The 26,975-nt window shown below is 38.1% G+C and overlaps 1 protein-coding gene across 2 annotated transcripts in view; it reads right to left on the minus strand.

Annotated features, from left to right (window-relative positions):
* The window catches only part of LOC142036010 (complement factor H-like), a 46,002-nt gene extending 23,101 nt beyond the window's left edge, over nt 1-22,901 (minus strand). The window contains exons 1-9 of one of the 2 annotated variants that reach the window (XM_075038892.1): nt 22,577-22,901; nt 18,562-18,747; nt 16,632-16,737; nt 15,206-15,282; nt 13,211-13,405; nt 10,822-10,992; nt 3,339-3,518; nt 1,582-1,782; nt 103-282 (exon numbers count right to left, since the gene is read on the minus strand). In XM_075038892.1, the coding sequence (XP_074894993.1) occupies nt 103-282; nt 1,582-1,782; nt 3,339-3,518; nt 10,822-10,992; nt 13,211-13,405; nt 15,206-15,282; nt 16,632-16,737; nt 18,562-18,747; nt 22,577-22,637 (1,357 nt within the window). In that variant the 5' untranslated portion in view covers nt 22,638-22,901. Of the gene's footprint in view, nt 1-102; nt 283-1,581; nt 1,783-3,338; nt 3,538-10,821; nt 10,993-13,210; nt 13,406-15,205; nt 15,284-16,631; nt 16,738-18,561; nt 18,748-22,576 lie in introns of those variants that run through there. The other variant, XM_075038893.1, reaches the window with a different exon arrangement.
* Nucleotides 22,902-26,975: the final 4,074 nt, after the last annotated feature.

A 26,975-nucleotide genomic window follows, 5' to 3' on the forward strand; every position in this document is an offset into this window, starting at 1 on the left:
GACTTAGAGTTACTAAGCAGTAGTGATGGATTAATGTACGTGATGTGATGACGGATTTATCGGTTTTAGCTAGAAACCTCAACAAAATACGAGCACACTTACTTTTACGGATACATCTTGGAGGAGGTGACCAGTCATCCTTTGTGCACGTGACTTGCCCATCTTTGTGTTCAGCATAATAGTCATCACTGCAGACATATTTAACTCTTTCACCTTCCTTGTAAACATTCTTCCGTCCATATGAGAAATAACCATTTTCCAGCTGTCTGACATGACATTTTTCTGAAGAAGGAAGGTAAGTACATTTAACCACAGTAATTTGTACAGCAAGAACTGAGGTAAATTAATTCTCAGGAAGATGGTTACTAAAAAATGGCCCTCCAAGTGCCTTTCTGTAGCCTTCTATCCCCAAAAGACATTTGTGTTCAAACCTGAATGAAAGCATGATTTGTTTCACTGCCCTAAGATTAATGAATCACATGAACAGGAGTGCAAGTCGCTACATGAAGTGCTAAGAAGTGGTCTAGTAAACAGTGTCGCTTACCTAGTGTTCATAAGCAAGTTTGGCTAACTTCAGTGCATCTAGCGTCATGTATACCAGCTATGGTTTGGTCTGCTATGTCTCTAAAATGTTGATGGCTGCCCTGAGTGATTTTCAGCATTTGCTTCCAGGAGATTTTATCATCTCTGTGCAAATGTATCAGCCTCTCAAACCAGCTCTGGGGATTTTAGCAGCAGCTAAGCACGCTGGCTCTACAACATCCTGTGCCCCCAAGAGCCCAGACACAAGGAAGATGGCTGGAGGAATGCTACAGCTGTGTTACTCGAGTAACTGGTCCTTTCCTCCGGGCAGGACTCCACTAATTTCCTGCACGGAGCACCACTCCACTGAAGGCAACAGAGAAAGATCAGCCTTTTGTAGTCCACTTCCAAGCCTGACCAGTACATAGGAACTTTACTGCGACTGATGATGTGTGTTAGAAGTGGAGGCCTCAGCTTGCTGCTTTAAATATATTTTAAATCTGATTTATTTTAAATCTAAGTCAGTGTATCTGCATCTTTTTCTGATGCCTTGCTCACTTTCAGCTTATTGTAAGAGTGTGCCACCTTCGCAGCTCCAAATGTTATCCAAAGGGACCAGGCAATGGACCTCAGAGAGGAACCTCTAGACAAAGTGCCCAAGCCACGGAAGGAAGAATATATTTACATACAGTAGAAACTCTGTTTGTATGTGCAGCTGTGTATGCAGATGAAAGTAGATGCATGCACGTGACCCAGAAGCCAGAGAACAGAAACATTTCCTATGTATTTCTCAGTCTCACGAAGGATTTCAGCAGTAAAGAATCTCCAAAATCCAAAAGTATCATTTCAGCCTTCCTCATTTCAGAGTGTCACTTACCAGCTGACAGTTTGAGCTCTGCAGATAGGATGAAATCTGGGTGCAGCTCCAGGGGTCAACTAAAGCAGTTCTACTTTAACTAACTGCTCTTTGTTCCATCTTGTGCTCCATCAGCACAATTTCTGCTGCACAGACCTTTGATAATTCCAACAGAATTGAGTTTATAATGGAAATGTACTTACTGAGGCATTTTGGCTCTGGATACCAGCCCCTTTCAGAACAGACCATTCGAACCCAGTATTCTCCACTCGGGGTTGTATAACCATGAATGCAGTGATAATCAGCATGCTGCCCAAAACTCATCGGAAAGTAATAGTTTTTGTAGTACTCCAGGCTTTCACTTAACTTGCCATTTTCTATGGCTGGGTAGTCACATGGCTTCTCTTGAAATAGAATTTAAGAGCAACAATATCAACACATGCGTGACAAAAAGCTCAGGACACAATTAATTCAGATTCAGCTTCACCATCTGAGTGTTTTCTGAAACTGTCAGAATCTAGACGGCACACCTTGGCAGATCCTGAGGAGTGCGGGAGCAATCACACTCTGCTTCTGCTGTCTTTGTCAGTGCTTATACCTATGTTGCTTCCCTCTGATCCCGTTGCAACCACAGAAATCCCGTCAATATTTTCACTGGACTGCAAAGGCTGATTCATGAGACCAAATAGTAAGCATTTATTCTGTGGTAAGACGACACTGTCTTTGTAGAGCATCTCGATGACATTTACTATACTGACTATGATGGGAGCCCAGACAGCTAGCTCAGATATAGACACTGAACTGTGGACTCAAAATTGAGATGACTCCTGTCACCACTTTCATTGGTAACTTTGGGGATCCTGTACCAAAAGCTCTTCCTGGTTCTTCTCATTTTTATTTTACAACTGTAGTGTTTTTCTTTTGTTCTCTCAGTTCCTCAAAAGAACTGACCCTTTTCAGGGACAAGTCAAGGATAGAAGGAGGAGATTCCCAGAAGCTTTCATTCAAGTTTACCCAGGGTGTCCTACTTGGCCATAGCAGGTAGGTTCCTTCTGAAGTGCTTTGACCCAGAGTCTACATGCTGGGGCAAGGGAGATCACACACTGGACAGATCATTCAATAATGAGTGAAGTGGTCTCAGAATGATACTGAATTTTAGAACCCACACACATATAAAGGAAAGATTAATACAGATACTAACTGCACTTTTCGGCAATAGTTGAAATCGTCTTATCCAAAGGTTCATTTACAAGACTGATTTCATCAGGGTTTCTCTCACATTCTGTTTTCTAAGTTTTTCTTTTACTTTCAGTGACTAAAAATCAAAGAGTGCTAGATGATGAAATAAATTGCTAATTTATTTATTTGTTTGTTAATACTGTGCGTACTGGGCAAAACTATTATTGTAGTTATGGGAAGTTTAAGCTAAGAAAGAACTCATCAAAAATCATGAATATCTTGTTTTGTTATTTGACAAACATTATAATAGGCAGAATAAAACCGTGGTTGTTTATAATATACCAACATACAACTGCAACTAAAAATCTAAAGCTGTGATAACCATAATGAAAGATACCTTCTAACCATTACCTATGTTTTGTTTTGGTTTGGATACTTTAACACTCACTCTGTCCTCTTATCTTGTCCGGCATGCTACTCTTCAGGTGGACCACAAAAATTCCTGACAGGGAGCTGACTATAGTACATTTTAACACATACTTTCACAAATACAGAAATAAATAATACCTGTGTTTATAAACATAATGTAAATGTAGATTATACCATTGTTTTTATAGCTGACTTTTCCAAACCATCAAATTAAGCTTTACATTACAAAGAAGCATGATGAATAAGCAACTCTCATTTCTCATGCTTCTGAAGTTTTTCTCTTTACCTCTTTTTCACTGAGATATTTCCAACAACTCTACATGTTGTGTCTTCATTCATGAGAGCTACTTACGGACACAACCCGGATCAGGCACCCAGCCATTCTTGGTGCATTCAGCTGTGCTTTTGCCAGTCAATGTTTTAAAATGATATCCAGGATTACACTGTATTGTGATTATATCACCTACGATGTAGTTGTCTTCTTGAGGTCTAAAGTTCCCGTTTGGAATTCTTGGAGGGGAGCATACAATTTCTAAATAAAAAGAGAAAAACTGGATGCTAATTTGAAGAATATGTTTATATTTGTTGCATAAGTTCTTATTTTCATTGTATATTGACCATAACTGCATAAAATAGTTTAAAAAAGATGTTTCTTAGGGCAAAGAAAAGGTTACATTTCTCTCCCACTCTTAGAAATGTACAGTTCTGTAAAAGGAGAGAGAGCAACAGCTGTTACTGATGTCATGCTAAATTAGAAGATTAAAACAAAGAGAATGGTTGGAGCAAGAACTAGAGGTGATCAAACTGAATTTGACTAATCTTTTCCAGTAGGTGATTCCACAGCTGGAGCTCAAAATGATCTATGCTGGGCTCACTCACAGCTCTCCTGGGTTGGTTTATGGACACTGTCCCAAAGGACAGGCAGGTTCACTGGCAGGTCCTAAATGGAGAAATAACTATACTTAACTAGGAACCAATCATTCGAAGGCTGTGTGATTAAGATTAGGGTCTTGCACTGACACTTGGAAGCATTTCAACAACTGAGAAAGGACGAGAATGCTAGTCTAAAAAGCTCATGATACCTTTATGCTTAGAGAAGCCAGGCAAACATATTATTTATAAACAGGAGCCTGTCTTTTGTTTTGTTTTTTGTTGGTTTTTTTTTTTGTATTCTACTTCCAATTCAGAAAATATCACCAACACACTCAGGGCTAGGAGGGGATGACTATAAGGTAACTACTGGTTGGTCCTGCTGTGGGGTGAAGGTGGGCGAATCAGCTGTATGCATGTACTGCTGAATCACCTAGGTTCAGTGATAAGTCAAGCAGGATCTGGAACCACTATCTGAATATGCTCCAAGTATCAGAGCCCAGTACATCAGTGTCTAGAAGAATGTTTTGTTTGGCACTTCTCAAAAGTAGTATGTTGCTAAACCATAGGCAATGCATATTAATTAGCATCATTACTAATCTTGAAGCAGAAAGGTCAGGAGCAGAGTGGGCACTAAGACTGACTACTCTTTATTTCTAAAGGAGTCTTTCTGGAAGAGGTCCCAGGAAGGTGGGTGGTACACAACATCCTACAATGTTGCCCTGTTGCCAAAATTTTTTTCCAGTTTCAAGCGTCTGGCAATTCCTCGAAGACAATTCAAGGCACTAATCATTTCCCCAAAATTTGCATCAAATTATTTCAACTGGGACGTAACATGCATATTTCTGTTTGTGGGATTTGGAGATTTCAATATAATGTTTAAGTGCTGTAGTTGAATGAAACTAAAGCAAAATCCATGACCCAGAGGGCTGATGTCAAACAGGACTAGCCTCAGAAATTATGGATTTGTCATCTTAACTGCTCAGATGGCATTTAGGAGTTAAAAAGCAAGAGGGAGTTTCAGCACTGTAAATATATTAATTTGTAGAGATTCTCAGACAATTTCTGATGGGAAGTTTCAACACCATGGATAATGTGGTTGTGCAATTACAGTTCTGATGACATTAAACAAATTGCTGTCTTCATCCTAGACTAAGGGTCATGGAAGTGGCAGGATTCATGCACACCATATTATTTTGGTCTCTGTTTATACATCACTTCATGTCCACAGTTCTTAGGGTTAGTGAACTTCAAATCTATGTTGTACACAATTTTTGACATAATGGCTGTGTAGAAAGTGCTACTGTTTTCAGCTTTATGTATAATCCAGCACTAGAATTCCATTATAATTTTCAGTTTACACACTTATGGCCATCAATGGACTACTTCTCTTTCTGAAATTGGACCACTTCACGTTTTCTCAAACTCCTTTGGAAATGGCCATGTCAACTTCAGATTGTTCTTCCTACAACACTATCTTACTATTTCAGAAGAACTCTTGAAAGGCAGCTTACAAACTTAAGTCAGGATTTTAACTTGAAAGTTACTTCTGTAATCTCCAGTAATTTCTGAAAGGTTGCACAGTACACTAGCAATTTCTTACTGAAGTTTCATTAGTGAAATAGGGGTCATTTTTTAATTGTTCCTCTTTGTTTGGAACTCATTGATCAGAGCTAGTAGTCTGGAAATTTAAAGAATGGATATAATGACTAGCAACCAGGTGCTCAGTCTGCTCAAACTACAGTAAGACTCATCAGGACACTCACACAAAATGCAGAGGTCAGTTCAACAGGTCTAGCAAACTTCTATCTGATGAGGTAAGTAATATTGAAATTCAACCCCTCATTAAAACAGAGGTACAGTTGAGGGCCAAGAACAATCGAAATTTAACTACAACCCTAACCACCCCGTGGTTGGGACCTGAGCTTGCGCAAAAGCAAGAGAAATTTTCACGCAAGCTGGGGGAAAGTGAAACTGAATATTTATGACGTGTGTCATTGAATGGAGGGGATCGAGTCTTGCTGAGCAAGGAAGAAGCTAGGGCGTATTGGGGTGCTGGTGTGTTCCTTGATCAGGGTCCTGTGGGGAACCAACCCTTGATGCTCAGAGTTGCCTATTGGGCAGGGGGACTAGATTTTAGAGAATGAGGTGAACCTCTGCCTATTAAAACAGCTGGATTATCTACGCTGGCTGAATCAGTGCAAAAGGCTGCCTGTATACAAGCTATGTACAAGCACAGGGAGCAGGGTATTCCCCTTGCTGCTCGGGTTTATCCGGTCCGCCTTAAAACATTAATTAGATGTCTCCCTGACATCTTGAAAATTTATGTGCAAAACCTAAAAGGAAAAAATTATACGGGCAATTGATCATTATGCTTGCAACCCTAACCAGCAACAACAGCCTGTTTTAACGTGGGGGGAATTATTTCAAGAAATAGTGATTTATGGTAGAGAGATGGGCTAGTTAGAGGAAAGTTCAGGTTCACAGCACCAAGTCTGACAGGCACGATTTTTCGAGGAGAATAACTCCCGTTCCCCTCAACAAATCTATTCTCGTTTTGACTCTCAGCACAATGAACTATGGAAGAAGGCATTAGCATTAGGAATACCCCGCTCAGTGTTACATGGGCAGTCCACAGAAAATATTCATACAATGATAAACCTGGTGAAGCAGCCTACTAGCAAGGCTATGGGATGTGTTGGTATCACCAAAACACAGGAGAGCAAACCCCTCTGCTCCTGCCAACCCTTACTCAGGCTTAAGGAAGGATTTGATTGATCTAAAAAACTAGGAAGCATGGGGGGAATTTCAGGCCAACCCACTCACATAATATCCGGCTTAGAATGGCCTAACTAGCATATTGATCCACACATTATTTTAGCCACTGGCCCCAGACAAATACCTGTAAATTTTCTAATTGATACTGGCTTAAAGGAAGAAGAAGAAATCTCTAAGATAAGTGAACCAAATCTTCTCTCTTCTTTCTGTCCTACATTAGGTAGTTTATCAACAATATGGCACAACTTCCAAGCATATTCTTACACACATGTATAAAAGCCAACTTTACAGACTTTGCAAACAGCAGTGATGATCTCAAGAGCTACTGATTTCAGGAGACTGTAGTCCTTGAAATACTTAATTAATGAAATCAGTAGGAGTAAATCTAATTTTATCCCTGTTGTTCTTCCATTACCTAGGATTAAAAATGAATTTTATAAGACTCCTAACAAAGAGCTCTAAGGAGGAAATTGAAGACAACAAAGCAGCTTACCACAACAGCACTCCTCCCACATATGAGGGACAGTTAGGAAACTACGTGAAAGGACGTCTTAACAAATGTAATCACTGGCGGAAAGAGGCTGACACCGTTGTCAGTACCTGTACCTTGTTGCACAAGTTCTTGGGAGTACAGACAAAAAGTTTATCTGCTTGTAACCTTCCAGACAGCTCCAAAATTCTCACAATAAAAAATACAACTGAGTGTAAATGATTTGGGGATACTAAAGCCCAAGATCCACAAGATAAGTATTGAATCCAGAGCTTAATTTTGGTCCATTAGAGACTTGGTAATCAAGCAACAAATGTAAACCTAATTCTGAAACTCCTACTTTGAGAATTATTAGAATTGTCTACCAGTACAAAGTCAACCAGTAACAAAAGTTACATTTACCCAAACATTGTGGTGGTCCAGATACCCAGATTTTTTCACGTTACCCATTCTGATCCTGATAAAGTGTATCCAGGGTTGCACACATACTGCACTCTGTCACTTTCCTTATATCCTGATTTATGCCTACTAATAATTTCTCCAAAGTCAATGAGAGCCGAGTCTTCACAGGCTGCTCCTGCAGAAGCTGTGCACAGATTCTTGGTACTTGACTGCACACTGCCATTTTCTTCTCACCCTGATTTATCCCTACTAGCAATTTCTGCAAAATCAATGATGGGTAGGGGTTCGCATGTTATTCCAGCAGAAACCATGCACAAGTTCTTGTTGATTGATAGACACAGGACAGTACTGACAGCCGCAAATAATGGCACTACACAGGAGTTAAATACTATTCTGATGACCTACATCCCTCTGTTTGGGAATATACTGTACTAACAAACAGCACTGTCTCCCTGCTCTAAGGAATTATCATTGTCTTTACTATTTTCACAGTCTTTGCATTGGAAAAAAGTTACTAAACAAAAAATATGAATATACTTCTGAAATTCTCAGAGTACAGTTTCTGTTTTCCAGCATTATACTGGAATAAAGTTTTGCACATGCAGTCATGATTCTCAGGTTTTTTTAATTCTACAAATAAATCTGTTTGTCCTGGATTCCTAAAATTAGTTCCACCATTCTAAAATGAAAGAAGTTGGATCGTTTTTTGAAAGTATGAGGTATATACAAGAAAGCACTTTTAAAGGCAGAGGGGGGAGGATAGTCTTGATATGATGAATAGCTTTAAATGGATCAATCATGAAGTTTAAAACTGGTTATTTTAATAAAGGTATATATTCAGTGAAGACCTTCAGGCAGCATGGTTTTTGTATCATAGAATTTATTGAAATAACAAAGTACCTGTATTTTTTAAGAGTTGTATAATGTTTTGAAATCAAATCAGTATTCTGCATTTTTCATAGCATGTGTTCAGAATAATAGTAGCCAAATTAAAATACAAAGGAATTTATATGGATTAATGTATTTTAAGTGAGTTATGGCTTGTAATAAGTTAGGTCCTTTATGAGAGTGTGGTGGTGCATTTCTTTCCCGCTCTCCAGGCTGATTTCCAAACTCAAGAAGGCTCTCTGGGCCTTAGCATAAGTGTAATGAGTCAGGCAGTTAAGCGACCCTTGACTGTGCCAGGAGCTCTCACACAACTAAGACAGGGAGCTATGCTCTGCATCTCAAGGACTTCTGCTGCCCAGTGGAGGTGGGGGGATGGAAATAGAGATAGCCAGTTCTCATAACCACCTGCAGCCAGTTCTTTTTCATAACAACCTTGAGATGTTCCAGTCCTCCCCTGACAACCTTGGAGCATCCTGTGTCTGTGTTTTAAGTTATTCTCAGACAGCCTCAGAGCTTTCCTTATCTGCACATGAAATGGTACCAGCACAGCTGGGATTCTAGCAATTTGCTGATGACTAAAGCCAATCATCTCCTGAACCTATAAACAGCGGTACTAAGCGAGACCCTTTGAGCTCTCCTGGACCGCAGCGGGCTGCAACCAGCATCTCCCTCTGGGTGGGATACCTCTCAGAGCTCGCAAACTTTCCAGTTTGCAAAAATTGGAGGTCTGTTGCTGAAAACCAACACAGCGTGAGCTGATTCTCTCTGCTCCTTGAGGCTCGGCCCTTTGCCCGTTGAGAAAGATGCCAAAGCATTCGACATGAATCTTTCCACTGACCTCCAGGGGAATTTTTAATGGGTATATGTCTTTTTCTCTCTCTTTTCTTCTCTTTTTTGTATGTATATCTCTCAGTGTCTTTATGCATGCGCATGTACTAACCTGAATAATCTATAGTATGTATATTATAGCAAGTATATTATAAGTTATTACTTTCAAATTTATACTTAAATTACTGTCATGAATTTTATTCAACTGTGAATGAAATTTAGGCTGCTATTATACTCATAATTCCTTTAGATATAAACTGTTGACCAAGTCCAGGACTAGGAGTCGATCCAGCCACACCCAGACTCTGACAGGAGTTTAGAAAGCAAGGGGATCTTCTCTGAACCTTGTGACTCAATTAGAGGGTCTCCCTTAACCTTTCCCACATTCCTGATCTTTGCACAAATCACAAGAATTTAATCCTAACTCAATTTTACTCTGTAATATTTCTTTTTACCCTATTACATTTTCAGTCTCTATATACATAAGTTTAGTCTGATTCTAACTTAATTTTCCTGTGTGCATTTCATCTATTGTCTCAAATGTTCATACAGGGCGAGATGTTGAATGGTATTTTACTGAGTGCTTAGTCCTACAATTACCAGTAGCAGAATCTTGGCTACAATGACACAGCTTCTCAACTACTGAACAGGGAAGATCTGAAGATGCGGTAACTTGTATCTCCCCCTCAAAGAACTGCTTGTGAGTCATACGTAGGTCATCGAGTTAAGCCTATTAGCTTCGCCTAATTTTATTCATACTGCTGCAACTCATATGGTATCAAACATATTTCTTTACCCAGTTTTCCAACATACAGCACAGCCACTGACTTATACCAGTTATGTTCACGTTAAACAGTTTAAAAGGTATTGAGACTTGATGTGAAGACAATAGGACTTCAAAAACCTTACCACTTCTCTAAGAAGGTGGTTTTAAATATTGATTTACCCATGCTGTGAAAAATTTCAGATTTATTCTGTAGTTGGAATTTCTTTGGTATTAATTCCTTTTTTCCTGCTTGCTTAAATATTCTCTTTAGTGTCTGATTTTTCCATTCCTTAGATAAAAAATTTTCATCATGTTTTGTAGAAGGTAAAGAGATTCAGCTTTATCCTTCCGATTTGTCCAAGTCAGGGTTTTTTTCTAACCCAAGAAATCTTTTTCCTATGTTCCCCCCACTAATTCAGAATCATATAAAAATAGAATAAAATAAAAACAGCTACTAATGCTGCATGAAGTATTTTAGCATCAACCTCATTTATAGAGTATACTGGAGAAACTGTTGCTTCATGGACCTATTTAATAATTTAATTTATATTATTATATAATATATATCTCATTATAATTTAATAATCAAGTAACAAAAGACCGAATTAACTGTTTTTGCTACTGCTCTCCATGGAAAACTCTTATCCAGTTGTTTGGTCCCTTTAACACTTCATCCTTCCAGACCTTCATGGCATATTGGTCAGATATGGATGGATTTCTTTTGTTATGAATAAACTAATGTTTGCCATTACTAATCTCCCATATAACTTCCAAACACAAAAAATGTGCAAAATAACTTTAGGCAAGGCTAACCAGTACAATAGGGGGTTGGATTCCATCCTGATTCAGTACATTGTACATCTGCTCTTTCACCATATCTGTATCCTTCAATACAGGCAAACTGTAGCTGTTCAGATTCCTTGTAAGATGCCTTTGGAGAATGTACATATCCATGCAGAATTTCTGGTACGTCACAGATAATCTCTGAAATTAAGAAAGACAAAACCCATGTATTTTTTTTTTAATTTTTATTTGCTAAGAATAAATGCCTATTGGAATAAAATTTAGAGTTTTTTCCATTCGACTTCACAAAAACATTTGCATTTGCAAACTGAAACTTATTTGAGAACTCTTCAATGACCTGACTGTGGGTGCCAGGTAGAAAGTGTGCTATATCACAGCATCAATACCAAATTGGTTCATGAGACAGATTTTGTCTGTCAGCCCTGTCTCATGAGGGCTTTGCTTTGGATTTTAATGAATCTCAGATTCAGTATATAAGGCAGGAGACATTCTAAAATAAGCATCTAGGCTAGCTGAAATTTAGGATTTTCCATTTTTCAGATAATTTCATTTTTGTGTGATTTCCAGTAGCCGATTAGTTAAATCACGGCATCAACGGGAAAAAAGAATTAAACTATCTGGAAAACACTAGAATGCTTAACAATCTATAAAAGAACCTCATCACCCCCAGCTCCTTACCAAACCCAGTAAAACCACCGAGGTCTTGCAGTTTCCAAAAACTGCATTCATAAAGCCAGAAAATACTTAAGGCTTTGTTTCATTGGCCACAGAGCAGGACACCAAAGAGTTCTCTTGGATTCCTTTGCTGGATTTACTTTGTATTTAGGATGACACATAGCTCAGTGGAACCGTCATTGTTTAACAAAATTCACTATATTCTGCAAATGTTACAAGCACGTGTTTAATCCCACTTTATGCTGTTCAAATTATAATAAATGGGGGTTTCGAAGCAGCAAAATGCAGCGCTGAAATTGTGAACAAACCATACATGTATCTGACATCCTAACATATATACTGTGCTCTTCTAAATGCATACTTCCCTATCAGATAACATATAAATAATCAAAGACACTTGATGGACTGAATGTTTAACAGTGATCGTTACCATAAACTTCCTGGGATTGGTTTTTACATACTGACAATCCAATCCCCTGCAATCTCTATTTGCAAAATGGGAGGAAAACCCCATCCACCAGTACAAGCCTTGGGCAGGGCAGGGTGGGGTTGACTGGTTGAAAAGTAGTTTTGCAGAAAAAAACTTGGCAGTCCTGATGGACAAGCTGAACAGGGGCCAGCCATGCACCTAACAAAGAAAACAGCACCCTGGGCTCCACCGGGAAGAATGTTGCCAGCAGGTCAAGGTGGGTGATCCTTCCCCTCTGCTCAGCACTTGTGGGACCACATATGGAGTCCTGGGCCCAGGTCTGAGCTCCTCAATACAGGAAAGACATGGACATACTGGAGCAGGTCCAGTGAAGGGACATGAAGATAATTAAGAAATTGGAAAAACTGACAGATAAAAAGAGGCTTAAGAGAGTCTAGAGAAAAGAAGGCTTGGGGGAGGAGGAAGGATCTTACTTGTATGTATAAATTCCTGATCGTAATGATGATGGAGCCAGACCCCTCGCATTGGCACCCAGTGACAAGATGAGAAGCAATGGGCACAAATTGAATTACAGGAAGTACCACTTAAACATAAGAAAAAACATTTTTACTTAAGAGTGGTCATACACTGGAACAGGTTACCCAGAGAGGCTGTGGAGTCTCCATCCTTGGAGATGTTCAAAATCCGACTGGACATGGTGTTGAGCAACTTGCTCTAGCTGACTGCTTTGAGGGACCTTCAGAGGTCCCTTCCAACCTCACTTATTCTGTGATTTTGTGGGTGAGTAAAAACTAAACATGAATTAACCTTCTAAGTTGTTGAAACACATCAGTCTGAAGAAAGAAAAATCCATCATGATGTCTTTGTATTTTATATACCCTCAGAACATGAGTGAATTAAAATCATACTTGTTTTTTAAACTTGGTTCACATAGATTTAAAATTCTTTGTGATTACTTTGGTTAAATCAACACTGAAGTGATTGAATCTTATGACATACCAAAGCTGTATTCAAAGAAATTGACTGCAGCCTAGCAAAACATACAGCTTGTAGTGAAAATGCAGAACAAACATATGGTCCATTAAGACCATATTAGCATCCAACATTCTCCGACTTCTCTTACTTATCCCACTTATTCTGCACATATGCAATGGAGATTGTTTATAGACAAAGTATGCTTAATTGCTGTGGAATAAAGTAAAAGGTTTGTAGTTTCCCATATGGTACCCAGTCCTTAGAAGTCTGTGAGAATAAAGCTTCTTAATTACAGATAATAAATAGTGTACTTTTTACCTTGGCACTGAGGCACATCACTATTCCATTTTCCATTAGAAGAGCAAATTATTTCTTTAGATCCAACAAGCTTGTATTTTGCATTACATTCAAAATTTACAACTTGGCCAAAGGAATATTCTCGGCCTAGCTCAAATGCACCAGTCATAATTATTCTTCCATTTACTGGTGCTTGTACGGGTAAACACTTTGCCACTGGAAAATAAAACAAAACAAAACAAAAGGAAAGGAAAAAACCCAGCCATTTTGAGGTCTATTCTGTAAAATGGATTGACACACAAAAAAGTTAAAATACAGAAAATTCACTGTAATTTCCTTGCACATTTTATAAATATACAGTTTTGTTATGTATTCAGATACCATTTGCAACAGATATAATACAAAAACCTAAGCAAAAAGACAGACTGACATAGGAGGAAGCTTGTAGACCGGCTCTCATCATCCTCTTCTCTGCCCTTGAAGGCTAAAGACAGAGCACCCACTGACCTAGATGACATCCTGAGGTCTCGCCCAATCTAAAATATCCTATGATCCTATGAATTCTATGGATGGTTAGATGAGCTTTGACTGACACATAGAGCCATTCAACTTTGTCAAAATAGGTTAATTTACTTCAGAGCTATGCCAAACTGAATTTGCTATAGACAAATACCTGGAAGAGTGTTGTGTTATAGACTGACTACAACAGTTCAGTTACTAACTAAAAATCCTAGTTAAGGATATCAGAACAATTATATTACTGAAGTAAACAAACACAATGTCAACCATTAATTTAGACCTCTTGTATCTCCTAACTTTGTAACTGCAGAACAAGGAAGAATTAACATATGTCATCAGATATTTCTTATTAAGGGGGAAATGACTATCAAAGCTCATTCTTAAGCATTCACATAGATATCACTGAGCATGTACGAAAGTGGCTGGTGTTTTGCCTACTATAGCTCCCGCTTCTCTCTGACAACATTCTCCATCTTATAAGCCATCTGCCTTTTCTATGAGCTCACATTCTATCTTCTAGGTTCCTCACAATTAGGACATTATACAAATACTTTCTTTCATAGGCAATCATATTTCAGTCTAATAAAAACTCCTCAATCATGAAAGAAAAATCTTATGAGGACTTTGAAATTGCAGTATCTTGGTGACATATGACAAAAAATGTTGGAAACCATTGCTCTATACTGTGCAGAGACCTGTATGCTTAAAATTGAGGACCCTCAAAATCCAGTAAGCTAAATGTTAAGTATCTGAAACCAAGGAAATGTCAAAACACAGACAACAAACTCTAGAGAACAGAAAGATATCTACTTTCATTTGTGATTCTTTAGAGACCCTTTTGTGACATTAGATGCTTAACCTAAAGAGAAATTTCACCGCTGCACACATATGTTAAAACAGACCAGTTAAAAATTATCTTTGGGAAGAAAGGAAGATTATTTTTACAGTCATACAGGTTTGAAACTGGTGAAAAGGTTTCCAGAATCAGGGACGTATCATCTGAGCCATCCAGTCTACTAAGTCTTGAGGTCTGAGTCTCTCTTGCTCTCATTCTTACTTACTGAAGTTCTTCCACAGTATGCTAATAGGGAGAAGAACTTATAACAAAATCTTAATGGCTAGGATATTCATAAGGGTGGAGGAGGGAACCAGCTAAAAGCACACATGCTTTCACATACATCTGAAATGCCTCATCCCAGCTGTCTTCTGTAACCATGTTTTGCAGGCATGTGCTCTATCAGGGCCTTTAGGTGAGGAAGAGCTTTAAGCCAGTCTGGGAGTGACAAGACTCTGTTTTGTGAATTCTTTTTAACAAAAGCTTGAGTGCTTCTTGGACTAAAATGGCTAAGCAGTCATTGTAATAATTTCACTGCTGCATAACTTGAATTTAAACAAATGTGAATTAATACTAGTAGGGAGATCACAGACTAGTTCTGGATAGTATCAGACAGATAAAAAGACAGTTTGATAAAGAATTAAATGTCAAACTCCATTTACCTTCACAGTGAGGGATGTCATTGCTCCATCCATCTGCCTGACACTCACGGTAATTTCTTTGGCTGAGCATCCGGTATCTTATGGAATAAAAAGTAAACAATGCTAAAATACAGTCTCATTATGTGACAGAAACAGCAGTGCTGCTGTGTTAGAAGCAAAGGAAGTAGGTTTCTTATGTTCCAGCACAGACTAACCAAAACGTGACAAAACTGAGTAGTTTTTTGGCCTGCATCTTCCCTGTTTTGTATCTTCCAATTGCATATGGCAAAAAATACGAAAAAAAAATCAGAAAGTAGGAAGTAATCAGGAAGATGGTTTCTTCATTACAGAGATAACAAGCTTTGGCTACATAACAAATAACTAAGGGGCAATTTACACAGTGAGTAGCAAGCAGAGTAAAACTCCTGTTGCCTGTGCTCTATTATGACTGAAAGCCATGTAACAGCATCAAAATAGGACTTAATCCAAACCATATGTATCTCATGCTTTGATGAGCTAGTATTACCTTAGGTTTGAGGGCAACATGGCCACAATGCCATGGCTTCTGCTTTGTCTGAAATGTAGTCAGAGGAAGTACAGCTAGTCTGAAATGACAGTGAAGAACTGTCTGAACTTAAGGGATTAAGGAGAATACTGATTTTGGAACTCTTGTTGTGGAATTCAGACTAGATTCCAGCAATAGAAAGACTGCAAAAGCATGGCTAAACCACTGTACCATGCTTATGACTGATTTGCATTTCCAGAGGAAAGAATCCAGTCATAGGCGTACTTAACTAAGCACAATATTACATATTTGTCTTGTTGCAGTTTTCATTGGAGAAGATGAATAGAGGAAGAAGAGAGAAGAATTTCTTCCAAACAGCCAGTGAAAACAGTTAGTGAGTCTACCAGACATGCCTTCCTTCAAACATTTTTTACAATACATTTTACTTCATAATGCACAAAAATTATTTAAGCAGGACTGATGAGTTGTGGTTCTGAATAGGAGACTCTGTTGCACGGCGGAATGACTTTGCTAACATAATTCCATCATGACTGCCTACTGAGAGCACTGATTCCAGCGTGCAAAGCTGCATTTCCATCTGAACTGGCTGGCTAGTGGAGTCATGAGGTAGCTTTACAGACAGATCACTGGTTTTGTTTGTTTTATACTTGGGCAACCATGATTTCAATTTAGCTACAGCCTTACATATTTTAGACACCACGCATGACAGTTTCAGGTGCATGAGTTCAGTTACTCCGATAGCACCAGACATGAGAAAGAGTTACCTTTAGTATTACTGTAATTGCAGAAATTTAAATTAAACAATAACCAAGCATTAAATATTAGTAAGCTGCAGCTGCCTTACAGACAACAAATCTGTAACTGACACTTCTTTTAACATTAACACGTTAACTCCTATGTATTGAATTAAGTAAGTATTACCCCTCATTACATCTGTACTCAACTCTGGCACCAAATACAAATTCACTTCCACTGGTAAGTTCAAAGGAACCAAACTCAGTATCTCCAGGATGTCCACAGGGCTTATCTGGTAAAAAAAAAAGAAGAAGAAAAAAATTACTTACACCATGCACAGGAATATGAAAGTGTGAAAGATAGCACTTTCTAGTAATTACAGCGAGTACGGGCCTTTCAAAAATTAAAAAATGCTCAGCATCAGCTTGATCAACATCCCTTTTTTTAATCACTATCCTCAATGAGAACATATTGCAGTAAGGATTTGCTGATTTTTTTTTAATTAAATAACAAATTAGCAGGTTTTATTCCTTTAAAAAGGCTGAGCTCATCTTAAGTTGTATGACAAATTTAATGGCAAGATGTAGCTTCAGCTTTTCATACAACTTGTGGCATAAATTTGTCCAAAGCTTCTCCTACAGAATCCATCCATGATTGGAAATGAAGTTTCCTCAATCTGATGGGAATTGTTTTGAGTAAAGAGGGATGATCTAAGGCCACAGGAGTCTTTTGGTCCTCAGTCTTTTCTGCTCAAAGTTCCCCATAGGACTCTTCCTGTGGTCTGGCCCTAACTACTTGCCCTCGATTCCCAAAATAATTGCAAAGATAAACACACCATACCCCTCATTCATCCACTTTTGATGTTATAATATGGACTGCAAAATAAACTGCATAGCTAAAACCTATCAGACCTCCTCAGAAGAAATCTTTCCTGGTCCTTGTTGAGCTAGGCAATTTAATTTCTTGGAACGTATCAACATCCTTGGTTTTTCAAAGGAAGAGGTGCTTAAGTAGGCCCTACACCTGCTCCAGTGCGATCCAGAGAAAATGGACAACATCATGATCAATTTTACCATCTAGGGTGGCCTATCCTGAAAAGGGAACAGGATCACTTCACCTGCGGCAGAGCATCCCCTTTCTCCTTCCACCTGCACCTTGCCAGTGTCAGTATCTATTCACTGGGTGGCAGTATTTACTAAAATATGTTGCTAAAAAGCAACTTTTGTATAACTTGAAAGACCCATGTTCACTGAGTAGTTATACAAATATATATACAATCTGAGAAGGTGACTAAATAAAAAATGTAAGAGAAAATAGTAACAACTTTATTAATTCATTTTTACTCATGATTTGTATTCATCTCTGAATGTCACCTGGGACTTAATTTTATATTATCAAACCAAAAATTCTGTATGTTAGATATGTAAGAAAAAAAGCTCACGTGTCTAAAATTTCTTTGTGTTTAAAACTCATTTATTACAGAAAAGATGTATCTACTGACTAACAATAATAAACTTCAATTTCTTCACTAATGAATTCTGTATTCTGTAGAGGGTGTGAGATATTTCCAAACTCTTAAGACAGTATACTAGAGATAATAAATACCAGCTGTCACCCTAATCGTGACTTTTCCTTCACAGATTAAAAGAGAAGGCAAGGAAAAATAATTTCCCACTTTGAAGAAATTATATCTTTCATAGAACTAGTTGAATAAACTGAAAAGAAGACAATACTGTTTCTTGACTCACATTCAGAAACTAGGTTAGTGCTTTATTCTACTTAGACTGTAAATTTCATCTGCATTAGACTTTTTCTAAAATTGTGGAAGCAAGCTCCTAATAACTTAATAACTTAACATACATCCGGTTAATAAGGGTAGCCTAGAGTAAGATCTTCTTCTGTAAAGAAAAAAAAAGTTATAATCCTTTGATCTGAAGAAAAGGAACTTCCAAAAATGTTTCCTTATGCATGCATACTTTTTAGGATGATATTTTAAAGGATGCTGCAATAAGTAAGTTACAGGTAAAGATAACATGGCAATTTCATATTGACATCACTGGCAAGGAATGTGAGCTGTCAGGTCAAGTGTTTTCACATATTGTGCATAAATACTTACTTCTGCATTCTGCCCCTGGAAGGTGTTGCTTCCATGCTCCATCAGCACACTCAAACACAATTCGTCCAAGTTTTATATACCCAGGCCGACATCTGTATGTTACTTGAGTGCCATGTGGATAGGGAGGTTTGTCCCATCTTTCAGTAGGCACTTCTTTAACCCTTCTAGGAGGAGGTTCTTCACAAGCTAAAAATTGTAAATAAAAATACCGGTGACTGAAGCACATGCTACAAATGCGAAAATAATTCTACAACAGAAAATGTAGCAAGAAATCCTGTGGACATTTGTGATCAAACAAGCATATGTATTCTACTTAATCATCACAAAATAGGAAACCGCCGAGAATCCACATTAGGAATATGAAGAGACATTTAGAAGGACATAAGAATAGTCAAGCAAGTGCCAAGAAACCACACGGGACAGTCGTAATTCATTGAATAGATTTTAGTTACAAAGACTGAGACAAGATTCGTGTTCTGGTTCTAACCACAGACATCTCCTACCCTTTCATCTGCAGGAGCTCCTTCACGCCTGTCCTTCCATTACCACAGAGAACAGCTCTGTGCACTCTGTAGAGTTTCCTTTCAAACTATTTTCTTCTGCAGCCACCACCATCCTTACTGACATTAGGGTCATGTGTCATTTGATTAAGTTCTGTCAAATGTCCCCTCACTTTTACATTGCCTAAACTTTCTCTCCAGGCCAAGATCACCTGATATTCCAAAACTTACTTCTTCCTGTCCATGACGTCACTTCTTATGACATGTTACTTATTACATGATGTAATTAATTCTGGATATTCACTTTGACCTTTGTTAGCTTCAAAGCATTTTGACTCAATTTGGGAGGGTGAATGGTGTTGTCTGATATTTCTCATTAGCTCAATATTACACCATCCTTCCCCAAAAGCTCCTTCCTGGGCCTTTTTCAGTGTCCATGAAATGTACAGCCAAGTCCATATGAATTACAGGAAATGAGCCTGATTTAATTTTATTAAGAAGTTCCTCAACAGCTTGAGCATGAGAAAAATCAGACTAAAAGGGAAAGAAACAAATGTTGTGAAGCTGTTAGTGAAAGACTAAATGATCTTTGTTAAGAAAGATTTTGTTGTTGTTGTTTATAATAATTGACCTAATTTCAGTGACTAATTCTCTGTGCTCGGGTGACTGAAATGTACTTATTTTAAAGGCTGAAGCTTTATGCAGAGTAACAGAGTCTGGGCAGTCTAGCTAACTAGATGCAATGAAGTCTGTTTTACATCTGAACATGAAAGGTGAGAATTCATCAAGAATAAATAAAACAACCTCTGAGAAATAAAGCCTTGGAAAAGAAATGAAACCTCTGTATAGAAAATAAATGGGAGAAGAAATGTCCACCAGAGAAGGAAATTTCTTGGTGAGTAGATTCATTGCTCAGTAGAGAGTTGGCACAAAAGTCCTCTCACAAGTTTAGTTTTGAGGCCGCAGGTTTGAGAAAGCAGCAATACTCTCACTGAAGCTTTCCTGCAGATTGTCCAGGTGCTGCCTGAAAGTGGGACTACAGGAAAAATATTTAGAATCTTTCCTCATATGAGGAATGTGGAGTTATGGCTTGCTGAACTAAACTGTGGAGATCACAACCACAGATTAAGTAGCTGGGATTTCTAATACAAAGTGAGCAGATTAAATACCCAATCTTCCACATCAATGTGTGGAAAGTGAATTTAATTTAGTTATACAAAGACGTACCCCTGAACACTCACAGTTTTTATTTCAGTCAGTGGAGAAGCTACCAAATTAGAGGCATAAAACTTGTTTAAAAATCAGGAAAAATATTTGTTACAAGAAGAAGAAGGCTGTATAATTTTAAGTGTTCTACAGCTATTGCATTTTGAAAATATAAAGAAAAAAATGTTAATTGTGAGATCTAATAACTTTATTTTGGCTGTCTTAAGTAGCCAGAAGTAGCCAAGCTTTGACAATACTGCTGAGGTGCTAAAGGAAGAGTATGCCCACATGTTCATATTTTTTCCAACTACTTCAATGAGTATGCTCCCACCTACGAATGATTGATTACATCTGAGTAAAAATTATTGCATCTGTCCACTAGAGGGTACTACCTTACTATCAAAAAAAGGTAGTAGGAACTTCTACTTTTCTTAGCAAGATTAAGACACATCCACTTTTTAACGTTTTTGCAAAATGCAGGAATAAGCGAAATGAACAAGACTCCTCTACCTAGTTCTGTCTTTCAAATGTGTTAAAAACAGTTAGTTTGCTCCAAAAAGTGTTTTGCAATGGTGAGAAAATGAATTTTTCTAATTCTACGTATTTTTCATTAGAGCTCATGAAAATTAGTGCTTTCAGTTTGCAAGCAGAGAAAGCACACTCTGAATTCTATGATTTTGAAAATAGGCTATTTAGTACAGGGAGAGCTTCCCTGCTCTATTCCTCCCTGAATTCTGAGTTGTATTATATTTTTACTGTCTGTTGTGCAGAATGGGGCCGCTTTACTCCTCGTTTATATATAAAAAAAAAAAAAAAAAGGCACAAAAGATAATCTCCTCATAGTCTGTCTCTTCATCATTACTAAGACATGCTTCTTTCCGGGTTTTATTTCAACTCTCTCTGATTGTTCTTGGCCATTCCTGCCCTGATGTCAAACTATGCATTACCATCAACTGTCATAGTATGTATATAATACATACATGACTACAGCTAATTATTTTTTTTAATGCAGTTTCTTAGTAGGTTGAGAAGAAGAAATTTGCTGACACGATGTACTTCAAAATTATATTAATTGCATCACTCACCATGTGTACTCACCAAAATTGGGAGGGTTTTATTTTTATATTAGAAAGCGTGCACAAAATGCATACCTTCAAATCCTTTAGTGAGAGACCAGGAGAGCTGGAATGAATCATTTTGTATCTATATGTGATTTAACCTCAGTTAGAAATAGCTCAAGCTGCTTTCTTGCCATCATTATGCCAGTGGCAACTTCCATAAAGTCAAGCACAAACTATGAATTCAGGTAGAAGTATTTTTCAGCCCTTGCGCAAAACCCCAGCTCTTGAATAACTCACATAGACTTTCAATATGAAGCTTGAACTAAGAACCCTGCATGACCCATGGCAATAGTTGTCCCGGATAAATCAAACATTGCTACATTCACATTCCTTTGCAATCTCACTGACCTAAAGAAAGCATTGTGAACAGGAAGTGCAAATTCAGGCAAACTTTCTTTTCAAATTCCAGGACTTTTCTGGACTTCTTTGCAAACAGATTACACTTTATTAGTTGCTTTGGAGCAGTATTTATTATAAGTAGATACAAAAAAAGATAATACATTTAATTAACGTCCTGATTTTTCTTTTTTTTTGAAGTAAAATCCATCAGATGGTTGTTTTGATTAATAAGGTCATCTAAAATTAAAAACAACCCAAACCAAGCAAAGACACACTAGCTCAAAAACACATAGCTACCTTTCCACAACAGTCTATGTAAAGAAACCCAGACAGAAAGCTGCTTCTTTAAACATGTACAAAAGCATACCTGGATTAAAAAGTTTGTCAGTCAACAGATATTTTGTAAGCTTTTCAGTCAATTTAGTAATCATTCCTCTTTCTCAGTTTATCTCACAGATTATTCCAGACAGAAAGAAATGCATATTTATTGAATATTTTCTATTTTAATCTACCAGCTGTTTACAGGTTTTAGATGTTAGAATAATTAACAAACATAATTAAAACAAATGAGTTGTCTGGCTCTAATTTATAGGGATACTAACCATTAAAGAAGTCGTGCAACAGATTAATAACAGCAGTAGTTATCCAAATAAATAGGTGAAATAATACCTATGACAAGATACTAAATACTAAAGGTGCTAAATACTGCCAGAAGAAATCTCAATTATTGTTGTCAGAAGTTTATTAAAATAGGCTACAATGCAAACGTTTTATTTACATATTGTTTTAGTTACCATCTTTACATACGCTTTAAGAAAGATTTGGGGTTTTTTTCACATTAAAGCTTACCTCTTTCTGCGGCACAATACATCCAGCATAAGAACAGAGCTGTATACCCCAGGAATGACATCCTAGAGATTCAGAAATTCAGCAAACACATTTAGTATTGTAGCCTACTTTCTTCTATTACTTTGTGTTATTTGCACTCCTACTCTACTCACCAACTGCTCTAGGGACTGACCTTGCAAAGCATTTATATTCTGATTTCAGCAGCCACTTCCCCTAATCCTCTTGCAACACCCAATTTTTTTTATTTTTTTTTTTTCCTCTCCAAACTTTGCTAAATGAACAAATAAATAAATGTCTGCAATTTTGGTTGACACAGTCCTTCCCTGCAGTCTGCTTGTTTTTACATCATACCTCTTTTTTTTTCCATATTAATTAATTCCTTCCATACTCAGATAAGCTTATTTCTTTTAGTATCCAAAAGAAGTTGTACAAATAAATTATTTTGTGATTCCTTGTGTCTTATATGCTCAGTTAAAAAACAGAAATTCAAATTAAATGTGTGTAAATAGAACTTCTGTACTAAATGCATATCATTCGAGATCTATGTTGAAAACAATTGAAATAAAAAGCAGACAAAAATACAAAATGTGACTCACTAACCCACTGGCTCTTGTATAAGATAAACAACTACCCAGAGCAAAGGAAAAGTACTTGATCAAATACTTGATTAAAAAACCTATGTGATGCTGAAGTACTTGTTTCAGTATCACATGAGAAATGATAAGATGGAGAAAATGTGAATGAATTGTAAGATGGATAATGAACTATGCAAAGAAAAATAATGATAGTGTTAAAAGAACTATGTGGCAAACTGGGCTAACAGAGGAACTCCTCATGGATTCATGTAAACAGTCTTATTAATGTTTCCATTAAATGTCTTGACTTTATAAGAAGTGCACTCCAGTGGAAATGTGGATCATATGACAAGAAGTATTTGATACTGAGAATTAGGGAAAAAAATGTAAAAGTACAAAGTGCTCTCAGGAGATGGATGCACAACAGCTGCACACCAGATACCCCATAGTGGCAATGTCTGACTGGCATGGAGTATATACAGATCGATCTGGTACATGCTCCCAAAAGACCACATAACATACCCTTATAATCACTGGCTTTATTAGCCTACTGATGTAGGATAAAAAGTAGTGTGTTTAGCGAACAGATCTCAACTAAAACCTGAATTCCAAACCAGTTAAAACTTTTTTTGCATCTCGAAATGCAGCTGGAATTATTTTTTTTTCTTTTTTTTTTTTTTTTAACCTGGGCTCTGTTTTCAGTTACCAGTTCTAAGGAATGGTCTTAGTGAAAAATGGCATTCAGCTGTTTCACCTAAAGAGCTCTTCCAGACAGCATAACATCTCTTCCTTTCCCTCCCCCTTTCTCTTGCCAAGCAACTCATACGTGGAGAATGAACTCTCACTCTGTTCCATGACCCTGTGATGATCGGTTTGCATCCATTTTGCAGTTACTGGTGCATACCCGATCAGTAAAAAGATTTTTTCTTACACCTGCCTAAGTTCAGCTCTAAGAAACAGCTCCTCACACAACTTCACTGCCCAAATCTTTAATTCCTTTCGTTTTGTGGTAGAGAACTGTGTGCTGCTGCAGACAGCAGTGCTCTAACTGCACCAAAACAGTCCCACTTGTCTTCTCTGCTTCCATTATTGTACATGCATGTATTTACATGCTTCTGTACAAGTGGGCTGCTGGGTGCAAAAGCTAGTTTCCTTGCAGTGGTGAGGGAGGAGGTTTTAACCTTCCCTGGTTTAGCCTTCTCTGTCACCCCAGCAGTACTAACTGCTCTTCAAATGTAGCAGTGACACTGCTGCTTTCCAATTCCTTAACCACTGTGGGAAGCTCAGAGAGTGGGAAAAACATTGAGGCAGAGTGCTAGGAGGCACTCCAATTCCAGGCCAGAGACAGTGGCTCAAACCAATTAGCTGTAAAAATCCATGCTGCAGGCATGGGTTCTATAATTTCTCCAATTTTAAGTGTTGTATTTTCTGATGTTGGGAAGCTCAAAGTGGTTCAGGTTTTATCAAACTGCTTTCAGGTGATAAAACCACTGGCCAAATCATTACGACCTTGAAACACGCTCAAAGATACTTTCAGCTACAGCTGAACCAAAACTGGAACTGAATTGAAAATTTAGACAAATTTCCTGACTGCTCTCTATGAATACAGGCAATGTTAAAACTATTTAAGCTAAAAGAGAACATCAGCACACAAGAGCAGATATGTCTAAACTTCCTATGAATAAATTTAGGTGAGTCTGCTAATTTTCAGCTTAAGTAGTGAGGCTTTGAAGTAATCTTTTTATAGGCATAATGTAGGCCTATACAAAGAAACCATCTTCGATCACAAAGCAAGGGACCAGACTCAGTCCTTTCCAGTCTTGTGTTTGTGATCTTAAGTCACTGATTAAACTAACCCTAACCAAATGGAAATAAAATCAGGAAGTTAATCTTTCTTCCCTTCCTTACCCCTTCCATGGGCTATCACTTGATTCAAAACTGATGTCTTTAATCATGTCTAACTGACTTAGTCATCTCTAGCCTCTAACAAAACAGAGCACATAGGCAAACCATGCCTCAGGACCTCTAAGGCAGGCAAAAAGTCATCTCTAGAGGACCCTTACCTCCTATTGATAAGAAAGGCAGAAAGATTGAAGCAGTCGCGCAACCAAAGGCAGCTGGATTTTACCTACCGAAGCAGAGCTTCTGTGTCTGCTTTGAGAATGGGTGTGACTGCACTTAAATGTTGCTGTGGGCACAGCCAGACAGCCAAAATATCACCACGTATTCCCTGCACTAGCAAAACTGCACGTCATAGGAAAGTTCAGGCTGGAAGGGACCTCAGGAAGTTATCTTGTCCAAAACTCCTGCACAAAAAGTAGTTATAAGGTCAGACCAAGTTACTCAAGACTTTATTCATTCCCTGCTCAATGCGGGGGCTTAACATCAAAATTCAGAGTGTTTGTTCAAACCTGAATCATTTTGAGAACAGTGTTTGGAAGCCATTTTCTGTTAGGAAGACAGATACGAGGAAGTCAGTGTATTCCACTAGGGAACTAGTGATTACTAGTAATAGGAGCTTAATTAGTCACTGCTGAAATAGCATCTCTGACCAGTATAATTTCAGCATGTTCTAACAGCATGTTTGCTGTCACACTTGAGTTTAATGATAACATTGGAGCCTGCAGAATTCTAGAAACAGTCACTGTTTTGCCCCAAAATCTTCATGAAACGGTCCTATCCCACTATATTAATAGTGACATTATCTTTTCATTGTCAACAGTTGTCTCTCCTCCCACTGGCAGGCAACTTCTCTAACTCGTAATGACATTACACATCACGTAATATCTACAATTACAACCTAATAGTCTGACAGGGAAAAACTGCACTGTTCACTTAGTTTCAACCGAATCACAATCAAACTGGTTTATTGATTTATTAATAGCACATAATTAACTGGCAATCAGTGAAATACACATTCAGGTTCAGTATTGGCAATACAACAGATAAGACACTGTTAACAGACAAAATGCTAATAAACACCTAACAAATTTCTAAATGACCTTTCTTCACCAATCCCCCAAAGTTCTAACCACGCAAAGTTGTGCACTCACCCACCCATAGTTATACACACAGTCCCCCCTCACACATACCTTCTGCAGGAGATGTGGGTGCTCAATGTGTACCTGTGCTGCACCTCACAACCTGCTAATGTGCACATGCTAGGGAGAAAGCACCATACAAGGTCACAAACACAACCCCAGCTGTGAGTCCCTACCTGTTGCACCCCACACTGTCACTGCCCGAGCTGGATGCAGGCTGCTGGCAGAGTCAGAGAGGGAGGATGCTCTGCCTGGCCCAGACAGAGGTTTTGGTGCCAGTGGGTGAACATACAACAGTGTCAAACCCAACTCCTCTGGTTTTGACTGCTTGCTCTGTTCCCACTGTTCTCCCTACTGTTACAAAGTTTTATTTGTCCCTTACATTTGTTTCCAAATTGGCACCTCCCTTGTTTCAAAACTCACTCTGTAACTCCCTGATTACTGTTTAATCTGGTTGATGGTTGTCATCCCCTTTAATATGATCAGCTGTAGCATATGCATTCTCAGACAGTTTTAGATGCTTGAACTCACATTCCTATCTTAACAGCTGCTGCTGTTCAGGCCATTTTACCACAGATGGGCCATGTGAGCAGCCTTGCAAACAGAAAAACAATATTAAGAATTCTTTGAATATTCCTTCAGCTTCTTCTGATGCAAATTAGATAACAGCATGTGTTCAGGCATGGTTTTGCAGCAATGACAGGAGACATATAATGTCCAATTCTAAAAGTATTTTGTACCACACTTCTGATTACTCTTAAGTACCATCTCGTTCTCCTCCCT

Source organism: Buteo buteo, chromosome 10 (genome assembly GCF_964188355.1).
Source record: "Buteo buteo chromosome 10, bButBut1.hap1.1, whole genome shotgun sequence".
NCBI lineage: Eukaryota > Metazoa > Chordata > Aves > Accipitriformes > Accipitridae > Buteo > Buteo buteo.